At 39.3% G+C, this 13,474-nt stretch overlaps 1 protein-coding gene across 2 annotated transcripts in view; it reads left to right on the plus strand.

The window, feature by feature from the left end:
* Positions 1–6,384: 6,384 nt before the first annotated feature.
* The window catches only part of BANK1 (B cell scaffold protein with ankyrin repeats 1), a 163,365-nt gene continuing 156,275 nt past the window's right edge, over positions 6,385–13,474 (plus strand). For both annotated transcript variants that reach the window (XM_030020527.2, XM_041125592.1), the window contains exon 1: positions 6,385–6,472. In XM_030020527.2, coding sequence (XP_029876387.2) covers positions 6,460–6,472 — 13 coding nt within the window. In that variant the 5' untranslated portion in view covers positions 6,385–6,459. The remainder of the gene's footprint in view (positions 6,473–13,474) is intronic.

The following is a 13,474-nucleotide window of genomic DNA, read 5'->3' on the forward strand; positions in this document are numbered from 1 at the left end:
CTCTAATGACAGTTTTTGCATGATGGTCTATGCTACAAAGTTATATTTCTTTGATATGAAATCAGTAAAATAAAAAAAGACTCTGAGGAAAAAAATGATTATTTTACCACATTTATCAGCCATTCTAAAAAAAGCTTTAAAAAGCCCTGTGAAACCTCAAGCTGAGGCAAATATGAAAAAGAACTGTACCTTTGTAAGTAGTTAACTGCAGGCAAATGGCAATGTAATATATGCTGAAATTGCTTCTGCAACAGGAACTGTTAGATTTTCTCATTAGTTGAAAAGTAAAATATTGGCAAATTAGACTATAATTTCAGCAAAAACTCTTAGATCACATGGTCTATTTATTCTGTTCTGACAGGACTGAGCTGTTAATTTTGAAGTGTTTTGTACAACCTGGTTTTGAGTAACTCCAATTAAAAAGTGAATAAGATCATTCCAGTGAAAGGTTCTTTATAATTCATTTGCCACCTGACAAGTTGTCTTTGAAAACTACCACAAAGTACTTAAACCTCATGCTATTAGAAAATATTCCTTAATAGACATGTTATTGGTTTCTTCATACTGCTTCAGTTGTATTTGAAATGGAATTTCTTACTTGAAGAATAATGACTATAACCTAGACTAAATTAATTCTATGGTCAATGGTCAAAGGTATGCACATTACTAAATTAACAGGAAGAGGCTGTAAATCAACATTGTTTTAACAAACCATTACAATACAATAATTACATTCTGAAAAATTACAAATAGTCCTCAACAAATCAAATGTCAGGACTGCATAATGTCACATGGCTACTGAGAAGACAATTATGTCACCTTAGTGTCTCAGGCACAGACTATCAGTAAGAAGCAAGTGCTGACTATTGGTCGGGAAGTATACATCACCTTTGCTCTGGTTTCATTATTGGACATCTTTCTTTGCAATCCCAAACACTGAAGTCAATAGCCTCCTTGCTTTTAAGTATCCACATTTTGCTACAATCCTATTAAGTTGTCTTAAATTAGTCCTTTCCTGTTTGCAACACACACATTTGCTATTTTTCAAGAATGTAATTCAAGTGTCCCCTTCCTTTATCTTCCACACCACTCTTAACAATTGATTTTAAAGAGGAGCTAAGCATTACTCCTGTGTAGTTCAAGCAGTCACCACTTTGCTAGACATACTGGCAGATATTCTCCTAATTTGAAAAGAACATATAAGATGATACAAAGGAAGAAAGAGTGATGCATAGGAAGGTATGTCCACAGACTCTGAGGAGACTGAAGAGGGAATAAACCTGACTTGCATCAGCCAAGAATACAGCCCAAAGACAGTGAGTAATCTAGGTCTAACAAATGCTGTATGTACACATCCAGTGATGCTTTCAGTGAAGCAAAGAAACACAGTATTCTGTTATTGGAGGTCTGAACTGATATGAACAACTATTTATTGTTTTTCTGGTCATTTATTTATTTGTGGGTTGCATATGGGAAGACAAACCAGCATTTCATTTATGACCAAGCTTTACTTATAGCCCATAAGCCACTCTGTTGTCTATTTAACGGGACTTGAGTCCAAATCAATTCAATTTTTCTAACATCCTGTTGGGCATGGCATCAAGTGATTTATTAGCAGTGTAGTTCTTCAATACAGATTTTCAAATAAAGGCATAAAAAAACCCATGATGGCAGGCATTAAAAATTCATATTTACCAACAATTACTGTAAGACATAGACAAGACACATCAGGTATTACCTTCCTAATTAGGTACGAGTAGCTTGCTATATAGCATTATATTGTGGCATTGACTTTCTTATGCTGTAAACAGCATTTGAACTGTTTTCTAATCACATGATTAATTCAGTTTGTTACCACTGAAGGCTTAAATGTCACCAAATTCATAGATTTTTGTTAAGCAAAATCTTGAGGATTAATGTGCCCTGTACACACATCCCAAAACTTAAATCACAATAACTGGTAATTCTACATGAAATTATATTCCATAGATTGGGGGGGGGGGGGGGGGATTTTTCATTTCTGCTCTCTGTTAGACCTGTAAAGGGACATTTTTTTAAGTCCACACAGATGTATAATGTATCTGCAGTTTCTTCAAAACTATATAAAAGTCTGTTGCGACCACCAAGGATGCTATGGGAGGAAACAGAATATTTTTTTATATAAGAATGAAATTAAAGAATGACACAAATCATTTTCATGACATACTGGCAGTGTTTTTATGTTCCAGGCCACCCATTTTATATTCTCTTATATTTCATATCTGTCATTAAGCAATTTAATCATAATGGTACTAGAGAAAGAAGCTATTAGATGTGTCTCACTTGACCCATTTTTTCCTTAACTGACAGTGTTACTGTCTACAGTAACATTTTCTTTTGGATTCATGTTCCCTTCTAGATCTGCTTTATTATTATTTTAGTAGGCATGAACTTAAGTAACAAAAGGAAGGTCTCAAGCACTATTTTCTTGCTTCCTTGAAAGCTATCATACAAACTGAGTAACACTCTTAATTCTTCGATATCTCTTCATAAGATTTAACCAATATTTAGAAATATATCATGTACTTAGTTTCTTCTTTCTTTCCACTAGATAGGAAGAGTGGACAGTCAGCTAAATCCATGTTAATTCCTATAGTAACATCTGATACCGAAATGAAGTTATCTATCTGTGTGCATGAGCAGATAAACTAACATGACTACAGCATTAATCTAAAAAAACCCACATACATGCAAACCCCTGTTAAAATACAAAACGAAACAGTATCATCTGAAATGCAATACTCCCAACTGCTTATATTAGCAATTATAGCAATACTATCTGTATTGCATTATAACCTAGCAATATTATCAGTGGATTTTACAATGAAAGCTGCAAGTAAAATTAACAGTTAATAATGAACTGTGAATAAAACTTTCAGGACCACTTCAAGCTCTTTAACAGAAAAAAAATAGTTCAAACCTTAGCAGACCTGTAGGAAACAAACATGTAATATATGTAGGAAATTATACTGGCCATGTATTGAATATTAATTATATCCAAACAAGAAGCCACTATTCCAACAGCAGTATATTCACAAAGAGAAAAACAAAAACAGTATTAGCAAGAAATTAGTTTTGAGAAGATCAGTGAGAAACTAAAGCTAAAAAGTATTACGGAAGTATATAATTATCCCCAAATTAGTGTTATGAATCCAGGATGTTTGGAGGTAAGCTTATACTTGAAGTAAGTTTATTAAAATTGAAGCTTGAAATTCATATTGAGAACACCCGGACAACCCAAGACATGTTTTTCATGTTTTAACATGGATTTTTTGTTTGTTTTCCCTCTAATATAGCACTGCTTCATGACAAGCACTGAGGTTGCTTAATAATTTAACCAGTTTTTCCTTGCCTAGAAACAGTGAGTGTCCCTACACCTCCAGCATGAATTATAAATTCCTTGATTTTATGATATATACAAAGTGCAGTCATTAGGATGTTGAAGAACTGGGAAAACCTAGTTCTTCTGCTGGGCTTGTAGAGAAGACCATGACGTGAGAGACTTCAGAGCAAACTTAATTTGTCAGCAGCAGTCTTTGCTGGAAATGGCATTGGCAGTAATATCTAGTCATATGCAGACATTACACCTCACCAGAGAAAACCTTAATGACTGGGCTGGTATAGGAAGAAGTATAAATTGATGGCAATAACTCTGCAGTCAGAAAATTTAGCTGCTTTGTTCTTAGAAATAAGGCTGCTTGCTGTAGGCATCACTATACCTAATACTGTCTTGAGTTGCAAATAGTCAGAGACCAGCACCATGCTCACCGTTACCCCTGTTGTTCTCATTGTTGTCTTGGACAGGGCAGTATCACTGTCTCAAATGCTGTGATGGCAGCACCATAGCTCAGGAAAACTCAATATTCAAGCAAGCACTAGTTCAGCTCAGTAGCAAAGACTCTATCAGGTTCAACGAAAAGCACAGACCCAACATATTCAGCCTAACTGTCATCAGGTAGGGGTTAAAGTGCACATACCATGAAAAACGATCTGCATTACACCAAGCAGTCCTTCTTATAAATGCCACAATCCTCACCAAGTTTTATCCTCCCTTAAACTGTGATCTAACAACGCAACTCCTGCATCACGTTCCATCTCTATCTTCACCTTCTCAGCAACCTGTCGTAGATGGCCTCCTTCCAGCCTCATCTGGATCACCCTACACCTAGCACCATGCTTCCCTCTTCCCCACTGGATGAGAGCACACATTTTGTCCATACCATTGCAAGCCTTCATGTGTGCCATGTGCGTTGACCAATGCTCCATCGGGAGCAGAGCTTCTTGCTTTTGAACTGTGTTGAAGGCTTATCTTTCTATGACTAGTAGAAGCCTGCCTGTTGTTTGGTTTAAAATCCGAGTAGAGCAAATCTTATTCTTCCTTTTACGACTCATTTCTATAGTGCTGGCTTACTTTTCTTTCCTCCCAAAATGTAAATAATTGGCCTGTCACAATTCCATTTTGTCCCTCATCCTAACATGCAGGAAAAACCCCTCATTTTGTTTTGTTTTTACTGGAATGACAGAGTTGCAAGTTCCATTTTAGTTATTTTTAATTTTAAATACACTTATACTTAATTATCTTTTTTTATTTTTCTCAATTCTTATTTCTACAGTGAAGATCGTCACAGTTCAGACTGCTAAATCATCCCAACCACATCCAATCACATTATCTGACCCGTCTTTTAAGAAGCAGCAATCATTATTGCTTTGGCAAAATAGTAAGATACAGTATTTCCAAATGTTTTTTCTTTGACATATTGCTTCCTCCATTATAAGATATCTCCTTCCTGTTCATCCTGCTCACGGCTCAAGACTACTTACACTCTCGTGCTGCGTCCCCTGTGCCCAAAAATACAGTACTGGAATGAGGTATTGCCTAGATACCTGTCACTTCAATGAATGAAACCTGAAGGGAAACATGAGCAGGAGGGAACAATGGGAGGTATTCCAGACTCTTCCTGATGCACATATAGGCTGACATGATTTGATCTAGTCTGGATTTTCCCTGTGTGTGTGTAGCTAGAGGTTTCCTCTGTGTGGTAGGCCAGGCCAAGCCAGAAATTCACCAAAACCACCCACTCATTAGCAAAAGCATACTGAAAAAAAAAACCAACCCCAAAACATGCCAAATAAAAAACAAGTATCTTACTGTGTAATGACAGAAAGAGGAACAGCTCATGATGGTTCAGTTTTTCACATATTTCAGTCGGACACTGTCTCTGCAGCATGCAAGTGCTTTACAGAAGTAGTTCTTTGACTGAAGTCCAGCCTCCTGCAGATTTGTGGTTTGTGGTTGATTGCAAACTGTGAAGGTTTTGTCACGCTGAGACGTCTATAAAGACTGCCTCTATGTGGATTTTCCGTTCTCTAATACCGCTTGAATTCACTCTGCAGCCTATCCTTCAGTTCAGGCAGAGCTGAGTATTTGTCTCCTCTATTTTGGACACCCACATTCCTGAAACTGATACTTAGCAACGTCACCTTTGAGATCTTTAAAACCTTTGACAAATTTCACTACAATCAGCCACAAGGCATTAAAGTTCTGGTAGGGAAGGGGAACACAGAAGTTCAGATGGGCAAGAAGCACACACCCATGCGTGAACTGCAGTCAGACAAGCTTTGCTTCCTTTGGAAACCAACTTAACACTTGTTTCTTCCAGAAGGTACTTTCACTTTTCCTGTAATCCTACTTTAAGGGGCAACTGTGGCTCCTCCTGGTGGGTCTGGCCCTTATTTTGAACTTGAAAGATGCTACCTTGACCAATGGCTCTGGACTAAATTTGACGTCCAGCATAGCAGTGAGCTGAAGTGTTTGCAGTCTCTCTCGCCGGCCGCTTTGTCTCACTTTTTTAGGATTTGGTTTTCCTCTGTGCCACATCAAAAAATAAATATACAGCATGGTATCGCAAAGGTGTTAAATCACGCCGCACCAGAACACCTTCCCAGCAGGGCACTGAAACCGTGATACTATGACAGAGATCTCCAGGGAATTATCTCCTAGGCGCCTGTCATCCCAGTGGGCTTTCCACCAGGTGACCTGGGCTCCCCACTGCGGCCTCGCACTAAACCCAAAAACTCTGCCGAGATACAAAGGCTCGACTGCCGCCTCATTTTCTCTCCACAGCCAAGCAACTTCGACGGTCGAGGGCTCTTACCGCGTCTAACGGGGTGGGGGGGGGGGGGGGGTGCGCTTCGGCGGGGGTTTCCCTCACACTCCCGCCTCAGAGGCGGGCGGCGACGCTTCCCGCCAAAGGGGAGATGGGGGGGGGGACCGGAGCGGGCGGCGGAGCCCCAAGGCCGGGAGGAGCCGGGGGCGGCCCCACGCTTCCGGCCCGGCGGCGGCGACCTCAGCGGCCGGGACAGCGCCTTCTGCCCCGGGGGAAAGCGAGCGAGGGAGCGAGCGGCGGCGGCGGCGGCGCCATGCGCCCGGCAGGTCGGTGAGGGGCGGCGCGGCGAGCGGGTGGGGGAGCGCGGGCGGGCGGCGGCGGGGGCCGTGCCCGCGAGGGTGGGCGGGGGTGTGAGGGTGGGCGCGCGCCCGGCCGTTGAAATCAGCCGTCGGCGCGAGGGCGGGAGGCCGCCCCTGCTTGGGGGCAAGCGGAGGGGCAGTCCAGTCCAGTCCAGTCCAGTCAGTCAGCCAGCCAGCCAGCCTGTCAGCCGAGCACAAGCCCTGCACAGGTAGGCCTCGTGGGTGAGGAGGGTTTTTGTGGTGCTCGTCGTGAAGGAGGGCTTTGCCGCTGGAACGGATGCGGCGGTTTTCTCCAGGGCTGCCCGCGGGGGCTCGGGGGGCTGTCGGTGAAGGGTGGAGGCAGTGGTGTGCGGTGAGATTCCTGTGGAGAAATGGGATGTGCTGCTCCCGGGGAAGTGCCTTTGCTTCCCCGGGTTGTTGTCCAAGTGTTGTTTTGCAGAGTGGAGAAACCTGCGTGAGGTGTTCTCTGCTTTTTCCTGGTAAAGCTGGGTGCTTGTCAGGTGCATACCCCATTAGTACGGCTAGTCCAAAAAAATTTTTTTCCTTTTGATATTTCAACTCATGTTACCTGTTTGCATGTTTTTATGACAAATTATGCTAGAGTTTTTACTGAGGTGGCTGTTCTTAGTACCTCAAGGCAGTTTTAGATAACTTTTCCTTGAAAGTAGTCCTCAATTGCAAGTGGTAATCAATGCACCTATTATGGTGTCGCAGTACACAATGTAACTTTTCCGAAGAGTGGCAAGTCTGGCACCAAAAACTTAGGAAGTGAAAGAATAAAAGTTGTATGAGCAATGCTAATTCTGTCCTACATGTATATCCACTCTGGGAGAGTCTTAATTGGCTAATCACATGCTGTGTTATTAATTAAAAATTGATCATCCTTTTTCAGTCTCTCAGCATTCAGTTTGGAATCTAGCCTTATTTTATACTGTACAGCAAAACCTTGCTAGACTTTGCACAGAAATATTACTTTCCTTATTAATGTTTTCATTGGTGCCTCAAAACTGTTAGCGTATATTTTGTTACTCCCTTGGTAGTATTGGAATGTATTATCATCCCATTTACTGGTGGAAAAAATAGATGAAAATATAAAATTACTTATGAAGGTCACATGTAAATCGGAGGCAGTCCTGAATCCGAACCAGGAGCCACTGACTCCTTGCCCCTGTGTTCATTCTTCCCAGTCATGTTTCCTTATTCACAGAAATACTGTGTATTTACTGCTCCTGTTTTCTTCACATGCATTTGCAAGGCTCAGCAACACTTAAATCAAACCAGTGACTGCAAAGCTGGACGCTCAGTAAAGGGGAAATGAAAGATGTGCAGCCAGATGCCAGAGGTTTGACTTGCTTGCAGCAGGCAGCTCAGCTTTATCTTTATGACTGTTCTATTAGCTGGGACAATATGTTATCCTCGTTTTATGAATGAGGAATTGAGAAAGAGAGCTCTGAAGGCCTGACTCTGCAAAGGTGACTCAATGCTTTGGTTTACTGTTCTGGTTCATCATTTTAAATTACTACTTCGGATGTCAAGACGGGTTTTTTTCAGAGTACCTAATATTTTGTATCATTTTATAACATCAAAGTAACCATATTAGATATTATCAAATGCAGCATACTAATGACATTAGCATTGCAAGCCATCTCTACCTACTACTCTCATTATACAGATGAAAACACTAGAGAAGAAAGGCAAATTGACTTTCTCAGCTGTTGTATAATAAGTTAGTTGTAGATAAAATATCAAAACTCAGGACTGCTTTGCTTTTTACCCAAGGCTGGCTGTAAAATGGATATAGTTATTTTACTATCTAGCCTTTGATAGATAGGATTTTTCTATTTAGACTTGACTTGCAGTATTGCAAGCTTCTTTAAAGAAAAAAAGTAGCATGCATGAGCAAAACCACATGTTTAATAGCATTTCTAAGTATGCATGTACTACCCCAGTAACTAGGCAAACGGGTATTTCTAGATGTGAATGATCAGTTGTATTCTGATAATCACAGACATTTGCGTAGTGATCATTTTATATAAATGACAGTATACAATTGTACATGACCTGGGACATCAAGTTTAAAGTCTGGCTTTTGGTGGATAAAGGCAGTCAAATCCTGAGTATGCATGTGAAATTGCTGGAGTAATTGCTGAGCAAATATGTAAGAGCACCAAAGAGGGATGGCTGGTTTCCCAGCTGCTTGCAGTCAGTTCCACACATTGGCAGGGAAACAAGTAACTGTAGGTTCAGCCAGCAGTGAATATGCTGGCCTTCTACTCTGTCATCATTTGTCATTTTTTCATTTATTGCTCTGTGCAAGCCTCATCCACCTGGGACCTCCATGCATAGAACCCTGTCTTGCGGTTTTACCACAGCACCAAAACTTTCTTTCCACAATGAGAAAAGGTTTGTTTTCTCCGGATGGAACACTAGCTGTGAGGTATTGAAGTTGCTCTGGGTCGATTGCCCAAGGCCTAGTCTAGCTCAAATCTGAAACTATTTGGGACACTTGATGGGAGAGACAGACTTGCTGTTACTTGTCAGTAATTTGTAGGAAACCCTAGCCTAGATTTCTTTATGCAAATTCCATTAAACATGCTGTACCTAGCAGAGATAAAACATTTGTAATGCATGATCCTCGATGACATCTGTCTTCACTTGAGACAGGAGGCACTGCCAGGATAACTTGTTAATGGCTATGCCATATTTGAATTATCACTCCTCTCCACACTCATGAACATAAATATCATCACTGAGATCTTCCATTTTGTGCTCTTTATTTACATGATGTACATTTCTGTGCCTCCAACTGTTTCTGGGACAGTCTTTACATGACAGACCTTATGTGAGGGAATCTAGCCAGTGAATAGACACAAATAATACTTGATTTGTGTTTTTGTCAAGAATTAGGGAACACCTGAATTTTTAGTAGCCTTAAAAAATTTTAAGCTCCTTCAGTTTTGGGGACAAAATAGGTCTCAGACCATGATTTGATGCAAAACCTAAGGGCCCTAATGGGGGAGTTTTGAAGCAGATTCAGCAATAACATCATAATGTGAATAATTAATATTACTAATACTAAAGTGTTAGTAATTTGAGTATCAAAGAAGCCAGTACTGCAAAAGCTGCTGTCATCTGTTTACTGTCTTACTCTTCTGAAGGGAAGTTCCTATTTTTTATTATTGATGAAAGATTTTGATATTTCTGCAGTGAGAAACAAAAGTATAATATTTGGATATTTTAAAGCTGAAATCTGTCTCCTTAAAATGTAGAAATGGAAATCTTCACCATGGATAAAGAAGTTATTCTGATGTGTACTCCAGATGCAACATTTTCAGGCGAGCTTGTTGGCTAGAAACTAGACTTCTATATTTTTAAAAAATATTGCATGAGGAAAAAGAAAAATGGGATCCATTAAGCTTTGAAACTCCAGTACCTTATAATTAACACAAAGCTGTCATTTGTCTTCAGAAGTGTTGGGTTGCTGATTCAGATTCAAAAGTTGATCCTAACAAGATGTTTTGCTTATGCTCATCGTCTCTGGTCTCCCTTCTGTTGCAAGCATTGATTACTGAAGCTTGCATACAAGCAATTGACCACCATGTCGTGGGTTTGGCTGGGACAGAGTTAATTTTCGCAAGGAGTTGTCAGGGGACACAGCCAGGACCAAACTGGCCAAGGGGGTATTTGATACTGTATGACATCATGCTCAGTATATATACTAGGGGAGCTGGACCGGGGGGGAGGAGGGATCATGGCTTGGGAATGAGCTGGGCATCGGGTTCCAGGTGGTGAACTGTTTCATTATGCATCACTGGCTTCATATATTCTTTTATTAGTATTATTGTTATTATTTCTTCTCACCTTGTGTTGTTCTGTTAAACTGTCCTTATCTCAACCCACGAGTTTTTACCTTTTTCTTCCGACTCCCCTCCCCATCCCACCAGGGGCAGGGAGGAGTGAGTGAGCGGCTGTGTGGTGCTCAGTTGCCAGCTGGGCCTAACCCATGATGTACGCATATTTGAAAATTTGTATCACTGATGCCACAATAAAGGTGAAAGAAAGAGCAGCGATCCCACTTTCTGAAAAGAAGAACGTTTGTGTCCAGGGACTCAAGAACCACAGTGTCACTTTTCTGTACAGTTTTCCTTTCTGTATATCTCAGGTCTTTGAGTATTTTGTTAGCTCATATACTCCATTATTTGCTTGTAGGTAATAAAGAATGTTTTAACTCCTCTACATAACTCCTCTAATAAGCTTAAGTGCCACAATGCAAACAGCAGCAATAACTTGTGATATAATGATATCCTCCTGGGAGGCCTAGTCTTTTCTGGCTATCATCAAGAAAATAAAGTTGCCCTGACCTTTTGTATAAATTAAAATCAGACTACAACATGATCTGTGATTAAACAGCTAAGTTTTATTAAATGTAAACAAAAGTAATAAGTTCAGAATGGTATTTTTAATATCTAGGCATTTTGAAACTACTGTGAAGATAAGAAGGGAGTCACAAATACCAAGATCTAAATTTTAAACTGGGATCTATTTCATGTGATAATATTGAGGATTATTTAGTGTTTATTGGCTCCCTGCATAGTAAGAAAGCAAGACTTTGTATTAAGCCACAGCATATAATTTATGCTATCACAGGCCTGACAGTTAAAGCAAACCGGTCTTAAGCAGTCCCATCATTACTTTGTTTTTCAATGTTTCTGTGAGTCTTTGTGTACAATTAAATAAAATAAGACTTTGACATTGAGATGGTTCAAGTAGAGGTATAGCTGAGTTTGGAAAGCACCCTTTTGCTTTCAGATCACATGCTTAACAGCTGTAAATGACTTGAAACTTTATACAGGTGTTTATAAATAGCTACAGTTTGTGGCTATGGTTCATTGCTGCTTGTAAGCTTAGGGGTGATGAGCAGTCATTTTTATTATATGACCAATTGCCAACTACTGACTCTTCATTATTGCCAAATATTACATACTATGAAAAACAAATTTACAACAGTAAGTACAATTCATTTTAGTAGTATCTTGAAATCACTTTTATGATAAATGAGAAATTGCAACATATCTATATGAAATAGTTACTGCCGAAGTATAGCATACTTGGAACATCAGCGTTCAGTGATACTCAGTTACTACTTTCACCAGAGAACAGTGTTATACTAGTGTACCATCTGAGCATTGATTCAGAGCGTTCAAACCCTGAAGTACATTGTAAAGTATACTGCAATTAGAAAAGGAAAGCAAACTTCCTTCTTCCTTCCTTTTTGATCATGAAGATAGCATCAGTGTACTTAAAAAATATGAGTAAATGACAGATGTTATTAAAAAAGATGGCAAGATTTTTCAAAAGCATGTAGTGCCAAGTAGTTCCCATTATTTTTCGGAGATGAGCTTTTTTGAAAATCTGGGACAGACAGTTCATGGATAGATTTTCTGAAATGTCCACATATTTTTTTAAGAGCCTGTTTGTTTACCTTCCTTGAAATACTTGGGATTTTTCTTCAAAATACTTGGGAATTGCTGTTATGCTTTACCACAGGTGGATTTGTGAGTACTTAATCTTTTTGAAAGAAAGTCTTGGATGGGTAATGTGGATACTGAAACTATGCAGGTCTGCAGTAAACCTGAATGTTAACTGATCAGCTGCATGAGAACTTTCAGGGCAGTACCTTTCAACTTGTGGGGAAACAAAACATTAAAAGGATAAAAGTACATTTTTTTATTTCTATATTTATTATGACTTGCTTGTGCTGCCTGTTCATACAATTGACTTGAACATGGTTGTTAGAGTGGTATCTGTCTTATTTTTATGTAAAATTCTGGAAAACTATTGTTAATGTTCAGGCACATGTAGAAGACACATTTGTGTCTTCTATCAGATCAGGGAAAAAATGGTTGTGAATACACTTATAGGTCTCACACTGTTTTAAGCAAATAAAATGTAATTCTGGCAAGGGCAGAAAGAGTCAAATATTCACAGTGCTGTAATAGTATGAAAAAAGCAAAGAGTAAGTCTTCATACAGCAGTCTTTTGCTGTGCATATAGACCCAAAACTAAATCTAGAGGAAAAAAATATGATAGTCTTAGCAATAAGAATTCACTTGGATGAGATGCTGCGTGGAAAGATTTTGTTCTTTTCAGTATTTATGGTAGTTCATTGAAACTTGTTATATTATCTTGGTGTTGACTGACTCACTTCAAGACTATGGTTATATTTAAAAAAAAAAAAAGAAGAAAGATAATAAGATGTCCTAAATTAAACAGCTTGTCCAAGAATAACATAGAAAACTAGGAATGATACCCAAGATATGAGTGTCTCAATGCTACAAACCCAAGACCCTTATGTCTCTAAGTAAAAAAAAATATGATGAAGATATAGTAGTAGTAAAGTAGTAATGTTTGCTTTTAGCTGGAAAAAAAGAAAAATTTCAAAGCCTATTCAAGTTTTTGCAGCCTTTTTGAGCATCTGTGGAGAATTTGGACACAGTGGTGGTTTGCAATGGGCAGTGCAGGGCTTCGCTTTCCTGTCCAGAGAATCTCTTAGAGGATGCTGAAATGAGAAAGGAGGTGGTTTTACAAGCATATGTTCCACCTTCCCAGTGGTCAGTGCAGTAGTGGGTTCCTCAAAACAGATATTAAGAGTAGTGGGCTTTTCTTGGAAATGTTGTCTCTAGCATATCCAGCTGTCTTGATGTACTACCCCATAATTTTATTTCTACAGCTGATATCTCTTTTTGTGTGAACTACAGATTCATACTGCAATATTTCATAGTTATTATTGATAAATACAACATTAAAATTGAGAAATCAAAAAAGAAAAGCAAGCAAAAACAAATGGGTGAAAAATTGTTAAAACTTCAGTGGTGATCTGTTGGCATTTTAAATATTTCCTTTGCATGCAGTAAGTGTGATGTGCATGTGTTTGGGTGAAAGTGTGTAAGTATACACCTAAGGATGTTC

This window comes from Aquila chrysaetos, chromosome 1 (assembly GCF_900496995.4).
Source record: "Aquila chrysaetos chrysaetos chromosome 1, bAquChr1.4, whole genome shotgun sequence".
Taxonomy (NCBI): domain Eukaryota; kingdom Metazoa; phylum Chordata; class Aves; order Accipitriformes; family Accipitridae; genus Aquila; species Aquila chrysaetos.